Source organism: Ornithorhynchus anatinus, chromosome 4 (genome assembly GCF_004115215.2).
Source record: "Ornithorhynchus anatinus isolate Pmale09 chromosome 4, mOrnAna1.pri.v4, whole genome shotgun sequence".
In the NCBI taxonomy this organism is placed as follows: Eukaryota; Metazoa; Chordata; class Mammalia; order Monotremata; family Ornithorhynchidae; genus Ornithorhynchus; species Ornithorhynchus anatinus.
The window spans coordinates 73,337,210-73,355,760 of record NC_041731.1 but is presented as its reverse complement, the minus strand read 5'-3'; the positions used below and the strand labels follow the sequence as shown (position 1 = coordinate 73,355,760).

Sequence of the window (18,551 nt, the reverse complement as noted above, 5' to 3'; positions counted from 1 at the left end):
CCCACTTCCTGGAAATTTGGAATCATGGTGTGTGATAAAGGTCCTTTTTTGTGCAGGCATGATTTTCTGTACACCAGCCTTCTTCTGAATTTATATTCAATTTGAAACAATTTGAAAAAAGTACCAATTCTCGTTTCAATTAGTTTTTAGTTTTTCTTCCTTACTTTTGAACTTCATTTTGTTCTTCTGCATAAAATTAATTTGAGAATAGTAAAATAACCTAGCAATTGATTCAATATTGACTTCTCAAAATAACCTAATTTTCCTAGTGGTAGTATTACTATTAGAGTTACTAAATTTATATTGTTTCTTGCACAGTTTGAAGTACTTTGTCATATGAAATACATTTATATTTAAGTTGGTGCTGGGAAGAACCACCATGAGTCTGCCTTTCCTTTGTTTCAAAATTTTATTTTCTTAGCCAGTGTAATTTAGAAGATCTGATCTAAATATAGGTCAGAACAGAGAAAACTGACCTATGACGGAAGGGTTATAGATCACAGATATCCCAGTGCTATCTCATTCTAAAATCTATACCCAAATTTAACAATGGGATATACAATTACATGACATTTTAGAGATATTTCTGTAAATAAATATTAAATATAGGTATATAAAAGTTGAATTGTGTAATTTTATGAGTCTTATTCTAAGATTTTGGTGCAAAACTTGCACCAAAACTCAGTGGTATTTATTGTGTGCTTACTGTATGCAGAGCTCTGGACTAAATGCTTAGGAGAGTATAAAATAGTGAAGTTGGTAGATATCTTACCTGCCCACAAGGAGCTTACCATGTAGAGGGGAAGGCAGACAAAATAAAGTATAGATATGTACTTCAATGCTGTGGGGCTGAAATGTGGTGAATACCAGGTGCTTAAAGTATACAGATCCAAGAGCCAAGGTGACACAGAACAGGGAGAGAGTAGGGCTCTTAGTCAGGGAAGACCTCCTTAGAGGAGATCTGATTTAGAGAAGCAGCATGGTTTAGTGGACAGAACACGGCCTTGGAAGTCAGAAGATCATGGGTTCTAATTCTGGCTCCATAGCGTGTCTGCTGTGTGACCTTGGGCAAGTCACTGAAGCAGCGTGGCTCAGTGGAAAGACCCTGCGCTCCGGAGTCAGGGGTGATGGGTTCGACTCCCGGCTCTGCCACCTGTCAGCTGTGTGACTGGGGGCAAGTCACTTAACTTCTCTGGGCCTCAGTTACCTCATCTGTAAAATGGGAATTAACTGTGAGCCTCATGTGGGACAACCTGATTACCCTGCATCTACCCCAGCGCTTAGAACAGTGCTCTGCACATAATAAGCGCTTAACAAGTACCAACATTATTACATTATTATTCTCTGTGCCTCAATTACATCATCTGTAAAATGGGAATTGAGAATGTGAGCCCCACATGGAACAGAGACTGTGTCCAACTCAATTGGCTTGTATCCACTCTACTGCTTAATGTAGTCCCTAGCACATTGTAAACACTGAACAAATGCCATCATTATTATTATGATTATGATTTAATAAGGCTTTGAAGGTGAGGAGAGCGATGGCCTTTTGCAAACAAAGAAGGGGGGAGTTCCAGGCCAGAGGGAGATCTTGGGCAAGGGATCGGTGGCATGATAGATGACACCGAAGTACAGTGATTAGGTTGACATTAAGAGGAGTGAAGTGTGCTGACTGGATTGACGTAGGAAGGCTAATCATCCCTTGCTTTACGGTTGCCATTTTCAAATTTCCCTTTGTAGTCACAGTGTTCTCAAGACTTCTTCTCTAAGACTAACACATCATTTCTGATTTCTGCATAATGTTTTGCCTGCTATTTGCCTTTGCTATTTGCTATTTGTTTTGCCTGCTGTCCACTCCTATGCTCAGCACCGAATCTTTTTCTCCATCGTGTCTTTAGTTAATTTTGTCCACTCTGTTTTTTGTTATCCTATATCCATTCAGTATAGTTAGGTATCCAGTATCTTCTGTTGTCCTCAGTGTCCCACCCAAAGAATCTGTAATGTGAAGAGCCATTGATGTAGTTGAACTGACTTGCATTCCAGGAAACATTGTTTGTAAGAGATGTGCTTATGATATGAAAATCTTACTGTGTTCAAGTGCTGTGCTTAAGAGCAAGGATAGATACAAGGTGCAATCAGATCAGATCAAATCTCCAACTCATAAAGAACTCCCCAATCTAAGATGCAACAAGCTAGTGGAACTAGTTCTTTAGAAGTTAAAACATATCTATGGAAAGGAGAGATAATCCAATTTCACAATTGCTCTATAGATGTCTGGATTTATTTGAATATTGTTGCCCTGTTTGTGCCAAACTCTGTCAGTCTGTCTTGACTATGACTTTCAGCTACTGAATATCTCAGATAATGAAGAAGTGCATGGTACTTGGAGAAATTATTTCAACCACACCAAAAAGTGGGAATTTTATTAGAAAAATGAAAAATATCTATCTCTTATGATACTTGGTAACCACTTACTATATGTTCCAGGCACTGGGGTAAATACAAGATAATCAGGATGGACACAGTCCATGTCTCACATGGGGCTCACAGTCTTAAATCCAATTTTATAGATGAAGTAACTGAGTTGCAGAGAAGTGAAGTCGCTTTCCAAAGGACAAAAAACAGAAAAGTGGTGGAACTGGAATTAGAATCCAGGTCCTTCTGATTCCCAAGCCCCTTCTCTATCCCCTAGGCCATGAAACTTCTCATTCATCTATCAGCATTACTTTAGAATCGTAACAGGGTCCAGCTATAATGAATACAGAATTTAACTCTCATGTAGGTAAGGCAAATGCTTGGTATCTTTTGGAAGCATCAGAAAACCATATAAATTTTACTTCACAGGCTTTGGGGTGCTCATTCCAAATAGTCTGACTCTTAAGAGCAACCCAAATGCTGAACTCAGAAGTGAAGAAGTGCCTCAATTACAATAGTCGATGCACCCTGCTCCACTATATTATTTGCGATGTTAAAATAATTATGGCAGAGACTCCTATGCCACAATTTAAATTGGGTTTTTTCCACCAGACTTTTGGATTTCTTGTCACCTTAATTTTAAAATCTCTTCCTTTAAAGCAAATGTGAGACTTTGCAGCATCATTGGAGATGTATAAAACTCCAATTTTGTCTCTCCTTCACTGGCTGGAAGATGGGCCTCATTATTTAAGGTTGGAAGAAGGGTATATTAAAGTTCTGGGTGAAGTTTTAAAGTGTTTCCCAAGGCCAAATTCATTTTTATGTTAACAGGCCATTTTGTGAAACTAATGGAACATTACTCTTTAGGGAATGGAAAATTCTGGTAGCAGCATTCACGAACGGTTCACCTTTAAGTGTAGTGTTTGAACATGATAAGCTGTATTTATAGCTGCTTTATACATTATTTAGTGAATTGAGATTGGTGTGCTGAGCTTGATCTTTCTATTAAAATATTTTAAATACAAATGAATATAATAATTTTACTACGTGTCTTTTTATCTTTAGAGCACTTACATTTTAAAGGTAACTGTGTGTGTGTATGTGTGTGTGTATGCCCTTGCTTTAAGAGGAGTGAACTGTGCTGACTAGGTTGTAGTAGGAAATGCAATCTTCCGTTGTTTTACTGTTGTCATTTTCATTTTTCCCTTGGTGTTACAGTCTTCCCAAGGCTTCTGCTCCAAGACTGACACATCATTTCTGATTTCTGCATTGTATTTTGCCTGCTACTGCCCCCATAATTTTTGTCCATTATGTCTTTAAATAGTTCATGTATTTCATTTTGGGACAGCTGACTGTTCCTTTGCTGTACTAAATCATTCAGATGTGCCAATTTTCTTTTTTTTTTAATGGTATTTAAGTGCTTACTATGTGCCCAAAACTATTGTAAGGTCTGAGGTAGATACAAGAAAATAAGATTGAACACAGTCTATATCCCACATGGACCTTAACAGCCCTTAATCCCTGTTTTACAGTTGAGGTAACCAAGGCACAGAGAAGTTGTGACTTGCCCAAGATCACACACCAGAGAATAATGATATTGTTAATTTTATTTAAGAATTCACTGTGTCTCAAACCCTGTTCTAAGCATTGAGAAATGTGCCCAGTTAGGTCAGACACAGTCTGTGCCCACATAAAGCTCATAGTCTATATATGAAAGGAGAACAGGACAAGTCAAGTGGCAACAGATAAGTGACAGATCTGGGATTAGAACCCAGGTCCTCTGGCTCCCAGGCCTGTGCTCTTTCTGATAATCCACACTGAATTTTAGAAGATTGATGCCCCACTGCTACCATATACTGTCACATTCTCAATGTCATGCTGACCCTTTTTGTTCCCTTTTCGACTTCTTATTTTAATCCTTGCATCATTTTATCCCATACAACACAGAAGTATTTAGTGAGACAGTATTTGGTGCTGATAAATCTTTTAGGGGTGTAGCATTTTTGACTTGTAGGCTGGTACACAAATACTCCTAATTAACTTATTTTATAAAATGTGATTTTTTTAAAAAAAAAAACTATATAAAGTGTGTTTTCATACCCTCAAAAAACCCCTGTGAATTGACATCTTATAGTTGCAGGAGAGTTTGCATATGCCGTTGAAGGTTAGAGCTATGCCATATAGGGCTACCCATAATGGAGAGGTTTCATTCATTCAATAGTATTTATTGAGCGCTTACTATGTGCAGACCACTGTACTAAGTACTTGTAATGTACATATGGGTAACAGATAAAGACAGTCCCTGCGCTTTGACGGGTTTACAGTCTAATGGGGGAGACAGACAGACACAAGAACAATGGCAATTAATAGAATCAAAGGGAAGAACATCTCATTAAAACAACTGCAAATAAATAGAATCAAGATGATGTACATCTCGTTAACAAAATAAATAGGGTAATGAAAATATATACAATCGAGCGGACGAGTACAGTGCTGAGGGGATGGGATGGGAGAGGGGGAGGAGCAGAGGAAAAGCGGGGAGAAGAGGGTTTAGCTGCAGAGAGGTGAAGGGTGGGTAGAGGGAGCATAAGGGAAAGGGGAGCTCAGTCTGGGAAGGCCTCTTGGAGGAGAGGTTTAAGCCAAAGCATCAGATAAAGTTGATTCAGCCGTACTGAGCAGCAGCAGGTGGGAAAGAGTCAAAGGCAGAAGGTTGAGTAATTAAAAACAACAACAGAGGCAGAAGTTTTTACTGTGTGGAAGAAGACAATAATAAACCACTTCCATAGCTGTACCAAGAAAACTCTTTGGATACACATTCCAGAATGATTTTATGATAGTAAATGGAACATTTCTGAAGAGGGTGTGTCCATGGAGTTGCTATGGGTCAGAAATGATTCAGTGGCATTTGAAGAACTGAGAATCAGTGTGGCCTAATGAAAAGAGCATTGGCCTAAAATCAGAGTAGCTGGTTCTAATCCCAGCTCTGCCATTTTCATTCTTTCAGTTGTATTTATTGAGTACTGACTCTGTGCAGAGCACTGTACTAAGCATTTTGCTGTGATCTTGGGACAGTCATTTCACTTCTCTCTGCTTCATTTACCTCTTCGGTAAAATTGGGATTAAGACTGTGATCCCACGTGGGAAAAAATAAATTGTGTCCAACATGACTATTGCATATCTAATCTGTAATTTAGCACAGTGCCTGCCACATAGTAAATACTCAACAAATAACATTTTTATCTCTATATTGTAAGCTTGTTGTGGGTCAGGAATGTCTGTGATTGTTATTTTGTACTCTTCCAAGCAGTTCTCTGAACATAATAAGCACTCAATAAATATGATGCATTATTTGATTGAAAATTTGCAATAACCTGTCACAATGTTGCTGTTAGTTTCTGCAGTGAAAGTGACCAGATCAATTTTAAGCATATTCGTTACTATTTCAGATAAACAAAATTCTTGGGTCCAGAGATTCTAGAAAAGCCATTGTCAATAATGACTATAGGCAGATGACAGGTCAATAATGATGAAATCACTGGTCTTACTACTATGTTTTTAGGTGAATTAATAACTTCAACAATCCAGACAGAGAACAACATTTTAAGTTACTTCATTGTCACATATATAACATGGAGGTGGCCTTCTGATAGAATTTAATTGAAAAATATTCTTCTACCATTTCTGAACTTTTGATTATATTAAGAGGGAAAACCTCACATTTATATTCTGAACTTCAGCTATTTAGATATATATGTCCAAGTAGATTAAGATGTTCAAAATAACATCATTTTTTTCTTCTAATCTAAGAAAAAAAAATGTATCCCTTATACTGATGATTCACATTTTCATTGAGACCATTTACAGCTATGGTAAATGATGATATCTACTAAGTGTTTCCTTTGTGCCAAGTACTGAATAAATACAAAATAATAATAATGTTGGTATTTGTTAAGCACTTACTATATGCAGAGCACTGTTCTAAGCGCTGGGGTACATACAGGATAATCAGGTTGTCCCATGTGAGGCTCACAGTTAATCCCCATTTTACAGATGAGGCCACTGAGGCACCGAGAAATTGTGTCTTGCCCACAGTCAGACAGCTGACAAGTGGCAGAGTGGAATTTGAACCCATGACCTCTGACTCCCAAGTCCGGGCTCTTTCCACTAAGCCACGGAAAACGCAGTCCCTGTCTCAAAAAAAAAAAAAAAAAAAAAGTTCCCTTGACCCCACAGCACCCTCCAATAATTGCCCCATCTCCCTCCCATCATTTCTCTCCAAACTTCTTGAGGGAGTTGTTTATACCTACCGTCTCCACTTTCTCTCCTCCAATTATCTCCTAGATCCCCTCCAATCTGGCTTCTGCCTCCTTCGCACCACTGAAACAGCCCTGATGTCTTCCTAAATCTGTTGGCCTCTACTCCTTCCTAATCCTTTCAGCTGCCTTTGACACGGTAGACTACTCCCTTCTCCTTCTATCTAATCTTGGCTTCACTCACACTATTCTCTCTTGGTTCTCCTACCTCTCTGAGCACTCTGAGCCAGGAACTGTGCTTGGAAACAGCACACAGAATACAATCACTAAAACCCAACAAGCCCAATATTCTCCTCCTACTTAGATTGAGCCCCATGTGGCCCAAGTACTGGGTCTGATCTGATTATCTTTTATCTTCCTCAGTGCTTAGTACAGTGCTGGGTGAATACTAAGTGCTTAACAGATATCACAATTATCATTGGTAGAAGTGTTAGTATTATGTTGTCGCACAAAATATGGAAGTTCTAAAATGTAGTTATACAGAGGGAAAAATTAGAGGTAACAAGAGAAAACAAACACCTTAGGAATGTAGTCATCCCTAAGGCACTTTATATATATATATATATATATATATATATATATATATATATATACATACATAATTTATTTTAATGTCTGTCTCCCCCTTTAGATTGTAAGCTCATTGTGGGAGGGGAATGTGTCTACCAACTCTGTTATACTGTACTCTCCCAAGCCCTTAGTATAGTGCTCTGCACACAGTAAGTGCTTAATAAATGATTGGTTGATCAAAAGTAACAATAATACAGTTTCAAATCTCAATTTATATAAAATCCTTAATACATTAAAAAAAAATCTTTGTTAAGTGCCCTTAAAACCCTTTTGACCCATGTAATTCAGTAGATGTTAATTTATATGGCCTTCAAGAGAGGGAAGAATTAATTTAGGAGGGAGTTTATTGAAAATCATATTTATTACAAGCAATGATAGTTTGGGTATGGAGAGCAAATGGGAAAGGATGGCTGTAGAATACTGAAGTGGGTCAAAAGAATGGTGGTCTCTGTGGGGGAAAAGGAAAGATTTGTTGGGGGTAGGTTTATGGAAAAGAGAGTAGGTGAGGAGGTTATGATCAGATAGAGGAATTTCAGAAATGGTGAGGGTAGAAATTGAACAAGTACTGGAGATTATAAGATCAAGTGTGTGCCCAACTTGGTGAGGGTGTTAGGTGGGGTGGAGCAGGAAGTCATTGGAGTAAGAATAAATGAGAAGAGGTGAATGGTGGAAGGATCATCTGGATCATCCACATGGAACAGCGTGGCTTAGTGGAAAGAACACGGGCTTGGGAGTCAGAGGATGTGGGCTCTAATCTTGCCTCTGCCACTTGTCAGCTGTGTGACCTTGGAAAAGTCACTTAACTTCTCTGTCCCTGTTACCTCATCTGTAAAATGGGGATTAAAAGTGTGAGCTCCACGAGGAACAACCTGATACCCCTGTATCTACCCCAGATCTTAGAACAGTGCTTAGCACATAGTAAGTGCTAAACAAATACCATCATTATTATTATCAATGTAGGGATGGAAAATGAAAGCGGAAATGTGAAAAAGTGATCAAAATAGGTCAGGAAGTTGGAGGTGGAGCCTGGGGTTAGTAGGTGACTGACTTGTATTCATTCATTCAATTATTTATTAAATGTTTCCTATGTGCAAAGCACTGTGCTAAGCACTTGGTATAGTATAATGATAAACAGACATATTTTAATTGTAGTGGGTAGTAAAGGCAGATCAAATGGGCTTCAAAGGAAGGGAAAGAAAGGGATGGGGGAGATGAGATGGTGCAAAAGTGGCATTGGAGAGAGAGAGAAGGAAGCCAACTCCTCCCCCTCTAGGGAGAGCTAAAGGGGAGATTGTGTTATCTGGGTAGAGTCAGGTTGCAGTGATGGTGAAGAGGAGCTGTGATTAGGTCCACAACGGGTCATTAATGAAGGGAAGGTTTACCAAGATGGAATGGGGGATTCCACAGGCCACATTTGGTTGAGGCAAGGATGCGTGCAGTGAGAATGATGTGTGGGCTAGGAAAGGGTTGAAGAGGGGTGGGGTGGGGGCTGATGAGGAACAGTGCTGGTGCAGGATGACAGGAAGGGGGAGAGGGGTGGGTGTGGGTTAGATGTGAATGCACTGAGGAAGGCTAATCTGTGAGGAGGGGCCTAAGGGGGGATGCTGGGCACAGCGGGCAGGGTTAAGGAGGCAGGATTGGGAGTTGAGGAAACTTGGTGGTGGGGGTTGGCACGGGAGGGCTAGGGAATAAGAGAAAAAGTCTTGATCTGCTGCAGTAGCTGCTGTGCAGACCTAGTGGCCAGGATCTAGTAGTTCCTGTTGAAGGTGGTGATGCAGCTGCTCCCAGCTGAGGGGAATCCACAAATTTTGAGCTGGGATTAAGCAATCATTAAGGCCTCTTCCCAGAGTGAATGGGTGAGCAGTGCAATCAAATCCTTAAATGTTGATGGGGGATTGCCATGTTGTTAAATTCTTGGTGAAGTTGCAGTCCTACTTCTTCTTTGGGGCTAGCTTCCCTGGTTACAGAGGGATTAGGGGGTAGTGAGTGTGCTGGTGTTCCCTCTCTTGGTTTAGTTCTAGGCCTTCTCTGCAAGAGCCGACCCCCCTTGCAGTTGAGGGTCGGGGGGCAGTGGAGAAGGAAAGGGAGGGATCCAGGGGGCAGTTTCTCTTTCCTCTGAGAAGTCTTGGGCATTCTTTTGTGGAGCGATTCGAGGACGTAGGGGATGATGACCCTCACCCGTGGGCAGAAGGTGACACTTCCCTCTGGAACGATCCTAGCTCCCCTCAGGAGTGGGGGTAGGGGGAGACTGTCCCCTTGGCTCAGTTTTTGACCCCTGCCTTGCCAAAGGGAGCAGTGGGGTAGTTGCCAGCCCTTCTCATCAGTGTATGATACTAGTCCTCTAGTGTGTGGGGAAGGTCCAGAGGGCCTCGTGTCCTTTCCTTTGGGTCTGCTGCACTGGGATGTGAGGCTTGGCAGAGACCTTCTACTGGCTCAGTTTTGGTTTGCCAAGTGGGCACTGTGATAGTCAGCAGCCCCTTTCTCTGGCAAGGTGTGTGTGTGTACATCTGTTTGTGTGTGGGTTGGTTGTGGTTGGAGATAAAAAATTATGGTATTGTTAAGCGCTTACTATGTGTGAGGCACTGTACTAAGCTCTGGAGAGCTTGGTGTCCTTTTCTCTGGAGCTATCTTTGGTGGGGAGAGAGGAGCAGGGGTGCAGTGACCATCCTCTTGATTCAGTTTATGGTCCCTGGTTTACCAAGAGGGAGCTGGGATGGTTGGCAGCCTTTGATGGTTGGCAGCCTTTCTCTCCCTGGAAGAAGCAGAAGTGTGGGATGTTCCATTAAAATTATAATAATTTTAAAAAGTAATAGAGAATACACCTCAGTTTGTTTTGGGTTCTTCTTTCGAACTCGTTTAAACTATCCAAAGCCCTTTTTTGAAAGCAAAGTCAATTGTATTAAAAAACAATGAATGGATGTCTAACTTCTGGCTTCAAAGGATTATCTCTATTCTTCAGGGAATTCTTTTTTTTTTTTTTAGAGAGCTCCTTAGTCTGTTCAATGCAAATAAACTTATCTCTAAATTATATTAATAAAGTGAAAATGATATTCAAATGAATTATAATTTCAAAGGAAAAATAAACCAAATGGAGAGTTAAGAATGAGAGTTAAGAATAACTTTAATACTCAGTCTTACAAACTCAAAGCTTCATGATAAGCTGGAGATTGCATTCATTCATTTATTTATTTTTTTAGTATCTTTAAACTCACAGCTTCTTGGTGAATAAGAATATGAGTAGGCTCAGGTATTTTACCTTTCTAACGACAGTCAATAATACAGTATGTTCAAGGTACAAAACCATAGTGGTCTGCACAAAGTAAGAGCTCAATACACATGATTGAATAATTTCAAAGTTTATCTTTGAAACTTTAGCTTTCAAACTTTATCTGGCTTATAATTCTGAGATATTTTATTGAAAAATGTGTTCCTGTTACCATTAGTAAACTATGGAAAACTTGTCACAGAGAGTCGTGATTGTAAACCATGTGGAAACTCGAATGTATGATTGTTGTCATTTCATGCTTTAATTGCCCTCTAACCTAAATTCACATGAAAGCAGAATAAAAAGAAAATGAAAGAGACATAGGATATTGATTTTTAGACAAACTGCCTAAGTCTCATCAAGGCCATACTAATTTACAGACAGGATGGTTGATGTTTACCATGGGTTTGGAAACTCTGAGAATCAGCCTCATTTTTACTTATTCAGAACTAAGTTGTGGTAATTCCCCAACAATTTTTATAGTTGCTCTGCATAAATAAACATATTATTAATAATCAATGGTGATTACCATGCATTACAATTCTTGTTAAATTTAATTAAGTACTTGATTAGAAGTGCTCAGGGCACTTAATTCAAGAAAGTCCAATGGCAATTCATTCTCAATTACATTCATATTACAATCCTAATAACTTCACTCTCTATTTCAATCCATGCACAACTTAGATTAGTATCAATCAGATTTCCATGTTCACTGTAACAGAACCTCAGATGCAATTGGTTAGGTCATATCATGAAAAATTGACTTCAGGTTGTGCATACAGTATGAAGAAGAGTCCAAGGCTCAATGTATGCTATTAAACTGTGAGGCCCAAGTGAGAAAGGGATTGTATTCAATGTGATATCTTCCCCAGTGCTTAGAACAGTGCATGACACATAGTAAGTGCTTACCAAATACTATTAAAAAAACCCCCCACAAATTGAACAAAGGGATAATTATCAAAATTACTGCCTAGTAGTTTATCCTTTGTTTTGTGCAGTAATTTTGATTGCACTTGACCGCAAGCTACCACAGAGCAGAGTAACAAATCTTAGCCTAAATTTATAACCTTTTAGATACTGAGAATACTGCAGCATTTTCACAAGACTGTATGCCTTCAGCAAGTGGTGAAAATGAAATCTGCCCCCGCCAAGATTGGCTCATTTACTTATTTGGACATGATGGTCATGAACCATTCAGAAGACTGAAGTCCAGTCTGGATGAATCTCCTTTGTCAGACATTCTGACAATGATCTGGCATTATCTGATAATGTCTAAATCACAATGGCAGTGTGTATTATGTTGAGAGGGTGCATAAAATAACTGTACCTCTGTATAATGCAGTTTTGGAAAACACCCACTTTATGAACTCTTTTCCCTTATGGTATTTGCAATTTCTGGATTGGTTCATTTAATGGGAGTTTTTTGTTTTTAGCACTGACAGCAAAGAGATCATTTTAATGCATCAAGATTTTAAATAATAGCCATGCCTACAAATTCCAGGAGAGTGAAGCTGGATTAAAATTTGCCATTTGTTGCCTAGAATATATCCATTTATCAAAAAATAGCCTAGGTCTATCACACCTGCCTTGAATCCAGCACATATGCCTTTTCTATAGCTAGTCTGGGAGGAATGTGAGGGAACTGTCTCTGGTCTCTAGAAGCCATGCCCTGCCTAGACAGATCTGTTCTGGAGGATTCCCCAGGTGTTTGGTCAGGTTCCAGAGCCTCCCTGAGCTTCCATTTGCCCAGGCAGACCCACACATGTGCTCCCATCTATCCAAAGGTGTTGAAATAATACCATCTGACTGTCACAGGACAGTTGTCCAGTATTTTCCAGACTGTTTTTCACTCACATTTTATAAGATTTAGACACAGTATTAACCTCTACATACCCACCAACATTGTGTTTGTAGATTCATCTACACTTCTCTGCCTTTCACCTCCTAAGTATGGGAGTCCCTCAAGGCTCAACTCTGAATTCCTTTCTTATACCCACTTTCTTTTTGATTACTTGTCTATCTCACAGCCCAGCCTCTTGCCCACATCCTGCCTCTGGCCTGGAAAGTCCTTCCCTGACTAAGCCCACATTTCCTCTTTTCCTACTCCCTTCTGTATTGCCCTGATTTACTCCCTTTATTCATTTATTCATTCATATTTATTGTGCTTACTGTGTGCCGAGTACTGTACTAAGCACTTGGAAAGTACAATTTGGCAACAATAGAGACAATGCCTACCCAACAATGGGCTCACAGTCTAGAAGAGGGGAGACACAAAACAAAACAGGTAGACAGACATCAATAGCATCAATTTACATAAATAGAATTATAGATATATACACAAAATTAAAATAAATAGAATAATAAATATGTACATATACACAAGTGCTGTGGGGCAGGGAGAAGAGTAAAGCAGAGGGAAAGAGTAGCAGTGATGGGGAAGGGAGCAGGAGCAGAGGAAAAGGGGGGCTCAATATGGGAAGGCCTTCTGGAAGAGGTGAGCTCTCAATAGGGCTTTGAAGGGGGAAGAGAGTTAGTTTGGCAGATGTGAAGAGGGAGGACATTCCAGGCCAGAGCTGGGACACGGGCCAGGGGTCGACGGCGAGACAGGCGAGAACAAGCATCAGAGGAGTGGAGTGTGTGGGCTGGGCTGTAGAAGGACAGAAGGGAAGTGAGGTAGGAGTGGGCAAGGTGATGGAGAGCTTTGAAACCAAGAAAGAGCAGTTTTTTCTTGATACGGAGGTTGATAGGCAACCACTGGAGATTTTTGAGGGGGACGGCGAGTGACATGTTGAACATTTCTGTAGGAAGATGATCCGGGCAGCAGAATGAAGAATAGACTGGAGTGGGGAGAGACAGCAGCTTGGGACATCAGAAAGGAGCCTGATGCAGTATTTGTCGGGATATGATGAGAGATTGTACTAACAAGATAGTGGTTTAGATGGAGCAAGGGTGCTCAGTCCCATGGCACTTATGTACACATCCATAATTTATTTATATTAATGTCTGTTTCCCCTATAGACTGAGCTCGTTGTGGGAAAGGAATATGTCTACCAACTCTGTTGTGTTGTCTTCTCACAAGCTTTTAGCTAGTGCTCTGCACACAGTAATCACTCAGTAAATATGACTGATTCCTTGGAGAACCTATTTTGTCCTGTGGCTTCAACTACTGTCTCTACATGGTTGATCTCCAAATCTACAGCTCCACCCCTGTACTTTCTCCTTCTCTGCAGTCTCACATTTCCTCCTGCCTTCAAGACATCTTTGACACTTAAATCAGTCATATTTGAGAAATTACTGTGTGCAGAGGAATGGATTAAACAATTTGAAGAGTACAATATAACTAAAGATATGTTCCCTACCCACAAGGAGGTTAGTGTCTCTGTGTGTCCAGAACAGGACCTTTCATCTTGCCATCAATGTAGACAGCACCACCATCCTCCTTGTCCCACAAGCCCACAACTTTGACATTATCCCTCACTCATCTCTTGTTCAACCCAGTCAATGTCAGCAAATCCTGTTGATTCTACTTGCACATCACTAAAATCTTCCTTCTCCACTACATCTGAACTACTATCATGTTGACCCAAGAACTTATATCTCCCTGGCTTGACTACCTATATCAGCCTCTTTGCTGACCTCCCTGTCTCCTGTCCCTACCCAACCCCATCAATACTTCAGTCTAAAAAAAAAAAAGTCAGTCCCTGTTTCCCCACTCCTCAAGAACCTCCAGTGATTGCCCATCCACCGTCTTTTCAAATTTACCATTGACTTTAAATTACTTGGTTACCTATTCCCCTCTTTATCTTATCTCTATGATTCCTATTACAACCTAGTCCACACACTTAACTGCTGTAATGCCATCCATCTTGTGGTATCTCAATGTCAAGATCTTAATATACAGTCTTGGTTGAATAGGTGCTATATATTTTATATTACTACTACCATCTGGGGAATATCTATTGTGATTATTTTGCCACAGGAATTAAGAGAACTTGTTTTTTTGATGACCATACTATATAGGATGGGTCACTATTTTAAGGTACTGTTGATTTGATCTAGCAGGGTTATTTTTCATTTGATTGAATTATTTTGCAATTTTGCATCTTTTTTTTTTTAATTTCCAAGGTCAGGAGTTCCCCAGATGTTGTGATTCATTCATTGTATCCTATCAAACTAATTGGCTTCATTTATAATCGCCCTTATGAAAGCTAAGGTACTTTCTCCTAGAGATAAGCTATGTTTACCAGTGTTATCAGTTTGTGATTTGTGTATTCTAAAAAGGGCTGCTCCTGTATCACTGATAAGTTTTATGACTTCAAAGAGGTTTAAGAAACAATGCTATATGTATAGAGGATAGCCCCTCTCAGGGTCTCACCTGGAGAGTTTCCAGTACTCAACCTGTCTTGACTACCGGAGGGAGAGTCAAGCAGAGGCATAGCCATTCTATCCCTAGATTGGGTGGTGGCTAGCGAGTGGAAGGCAATCTGCTACAAGTCAAAACTCATCTGTGCCCCAGCAGTGACATGGTAGAGAGTCGAGGACGGGGTTTCAAGTTTACTGAGCAGAAGGAAACAGTGGTTAACCACTTTGGTATTTTTACAATAAAAAGTCTACAGATATACTATCAGATTGATTGCAGATGAAAGTGGGGCACCGTGGGAGAGAAGTGTCCATGGTGCCGCTATAGGTCAGAGGCAACCTGGCAGCTTAAGACAAAGCAATAGCTAGACTAGACATCACCCTGTATTAATATTTTCCATGTTACTATGTGGAAAAAACATTCACAAAATCTACCTAGCATTAGAGTGGGTATGTCAGAGACAAGTTTATTTTTATTCTTCTAGCGTTAGTGGGAGTGGTGGTTGACAGGCAGAGTTTCCTCTCCTACTCAAGGCCAGCTCAATTTCCAGCAATGCAGAGTTTCTTTACAATTGGTACAGCATCCTAGCTTCACATATGGTAGAAGAGCACAGTTAATTATATATGCCTTAAAACAAACAGCAGTAAATTCTACTTGGGGTAATTACTAAGCCCTGCCTGGTCCTCTCCATTACAGGGATCCAATGGGCAAACACTACTGATAAGCAGGTTAAGAAAGCTGACGTGCCTTCATCCTGTCTCCAGACCTTTATATACCAAACTTCTTAATGAGACAGTAATCTAGATAGGATGAAACAAAGGAGGAAGACGTGTGATGCTCTCGCTTAGAGTAAATTGTGGCTTGGAAAGACAAAGTGGAGCCCAAGCCTAAATTCCCATCATGTTCCATCGCTTGGTATTCTACCACTCCTAGGATCTGTAGTCATTGGAGATACTTTTGTTCACTTAAACAAGATGGTTAGGAGACAATCAAACAGGCCTAGAAACAAAACAGCTCAGAGGGAACTGTTGGATGAGATGAGACAAATGCAAGGCCTACACCACAGGGATTCCACACTTATTAGCCTGCAATTATCAATTATAAATCCTGTTTATGGGTTTGGGTTGGAGTAAGGGAGTATGGCAAAATAAGTTTTTTCTCCAATTGTCTTAGGAAATAACTGAGCTAATGCTGTCCTAATCAAGGAGGAAAGATAAGAGCTGAACCTTGATACTTTCCCTCTGGAAATGCCTATAGTATTTTTTACAAAGGAGAGTTCTAACTCCAAAGCTCTTCTATCAAGCAATAATATATATTATTTTTCAGTTACGTGTAATTTTCCAACAATCTTTGTTCTGGGAACAAATTCTAACCACCTGTTTCTGTTGATAACAGGTGCTTCTTTTTTAATCTCATGTCTATGACTTCTCATTCCTCTATGGGTATATCTGATAGTAAAAAGGGTGATGGGCTGAACCTTAATTACAAATGTAATGAACTCCCTGACCCAAGATTTAGTTTCTTGGCATGTTCTCCCATAGTCCACAAATTCATTCAACACTTCTAGTACTGGAAATTCATAATGAATTTGTACCTCAGGACTAACTTTTACTATTTTCAAAATGAACACTTCAAGATATATCCCTTACATGCTGTAAAATAGTTTCCATATTATCCCTTTCTTTATAAGGGACTCGGGCCTAAAGATACTGTTTTAATATGTTCAGGGAAAAACAAATTTTTATCCAGATTCAGTCCATTAGAAATTCTTTGCATTCCAACCTATAATAGTTTTGTGACCACCCTGGATTTTTCAACTCTTTTATGTTAGTAATATGTATTTAATGTCTCAATAAAGATATTGAGATCACTGGGCTTTGATGTTCTTTGTTATTGTTTAGGGTTATACCTACGTTGACATATGTGACTTCCAAAATCTCAGTGAAAATATAGCAATATATCAGTCAACCAATGGTATTTTTTAAGTGCTTACTGTGTGAAGAGCACTGTTCTAAGCATTTGGGAGTGTACACTGCAATCCTTTGGACTGTAAATTTATTGTGGGCAGGGAACATTTCTGCCAATTCTGTTGTAACCTCACAAGTGCTCTGCTTTGTAGTAAGTGTTCACATATGTAATTGATTTGTATTGTGGACTGAAGTAATGAAAAAAAACTAAGATTAAGAATTGTTAATTTAGTGCTTCACAATCACTGTCAAAAGTGGACAGGATTTGCTCTAAGAAGATAAAAAATGATGATGTGGTGAAATCAAGATATTCATAGTGAAGGGTCAGTTAGAAAGGCAAGGTATACTGACTCAGTGTTCAGCTGGCATAGGCAGATGTAAAGAGATGCTTGAGAACAGATACCACTGTATTTGTCTACCTATGGCATACACACAAAGGACATTGAATAATGCTGCATTGATTTACTTCCTAATTTTTACTTAATCCTGGATGAATTCTCCACAAATCCCTATTTGTCTGAATTAAAGAGGATTCACTGGTACAGCATGAACGTAACCAAAATTTGAAATCACTGGGCACCTTAATATTATAAATAATTTTGTATCCTTTTAATTCATTGAGTAGTAGCTCAGTGACTGCTGGTGTGGAACATTATACTGGGTTCTTGGGAGAGAAAGCAAAATAACATGATATCCCACCTTCAGGATCTCATAATGTAGTGGGGAAAATAGGCAGATGTAAATTGGACAAATACAGTACAAACAGGAAAAACATGAATACAATTGAAAATACTAGAAATATGGAAAAATGAATAAATTGTCAGTTTACACTCAAGTGCAAAAGTGGCTGTTGAGATGAATTGTTCAAGAGAGATGATAACTAGTTGGGAAACACCTCTGTTATGGGGTGGGTTCTCAAGAAGGCTTTGAAGATGAGGAATGATGTCATTTGGCAGATGTGAAAGGGCAGAATATTCTTGCTGTTTGAGAAATTGGAGGGTTGGTTCAGTTAGGATAGTTCGGGAGGAATGTAAGATCCTCGTGGGTAGAGATGGCATCTACAAACTCTGTTGTACGATACTTTCTCAAGTGTTTAGTACAATGCTCTGTACACAGTAAGCGCTGAATAAATGCTATTGATTAGAGGAATGGTGAGTGTGAGCTGGGATGAATTTAAAAATTTAAGGAGAATGCAGTAAAATCCCTTGAAGCCAAGGGTCATAAGTTTTCTATCATGACTGTCTAAAATCACCAGTCACCGAAAAATATGATGTCTAAACCAGAGGCTTAAATTATAGATATAAATATAAAAAAGACCTATCCAAAGCTCCTTGTTCAATGAAAAGGATAAAATCTGTAATTTTGTTTGCTGTCAAAATTTATTAAGAATGATGATAAATTCATTTAATGTGAATCTGTTTTCTTCATGTCTTGGTTTTACAGAATTACAGAGTAGTTCTTGTGGGAATCCCGGAGTTCCACCTAAAGGTGTCTTGTATGGTGCCCGGTTTGATGTTGGTGATAAGATTCGATACAGCTGTGTAAGAGGCTACATTCTTGATGGACATCCTCAGCTAACTTGCATAGCCAGTTCGGTTAATACGGCATCTTGGGACTTCCCAGTTCCCATCTGTAGAGGTAAGGAAAATATAATGCTTATT

At 39.5% G+C, this 18,551-nt stretch overlaps 1 protein-coding gene across 1 annotated transcript in view; it reads left to right on the top strand.

The window, feature by feature from the left end:
* Positions 1–18,551, top strand: part of CSMD3 (CUB and Sushi multiple domains 3) — a 778,187-nt gene that overhangs the window by 187,573 nt on the left and 572,063 nt on the right. The window contains 1 exon segment of the mRNA XM_029063925.2: positions 18,334–18,528. Within this exon segment, the coding sequence (XP_028919758.1) occupies positions 18,334–18,528 (195 nt within the window).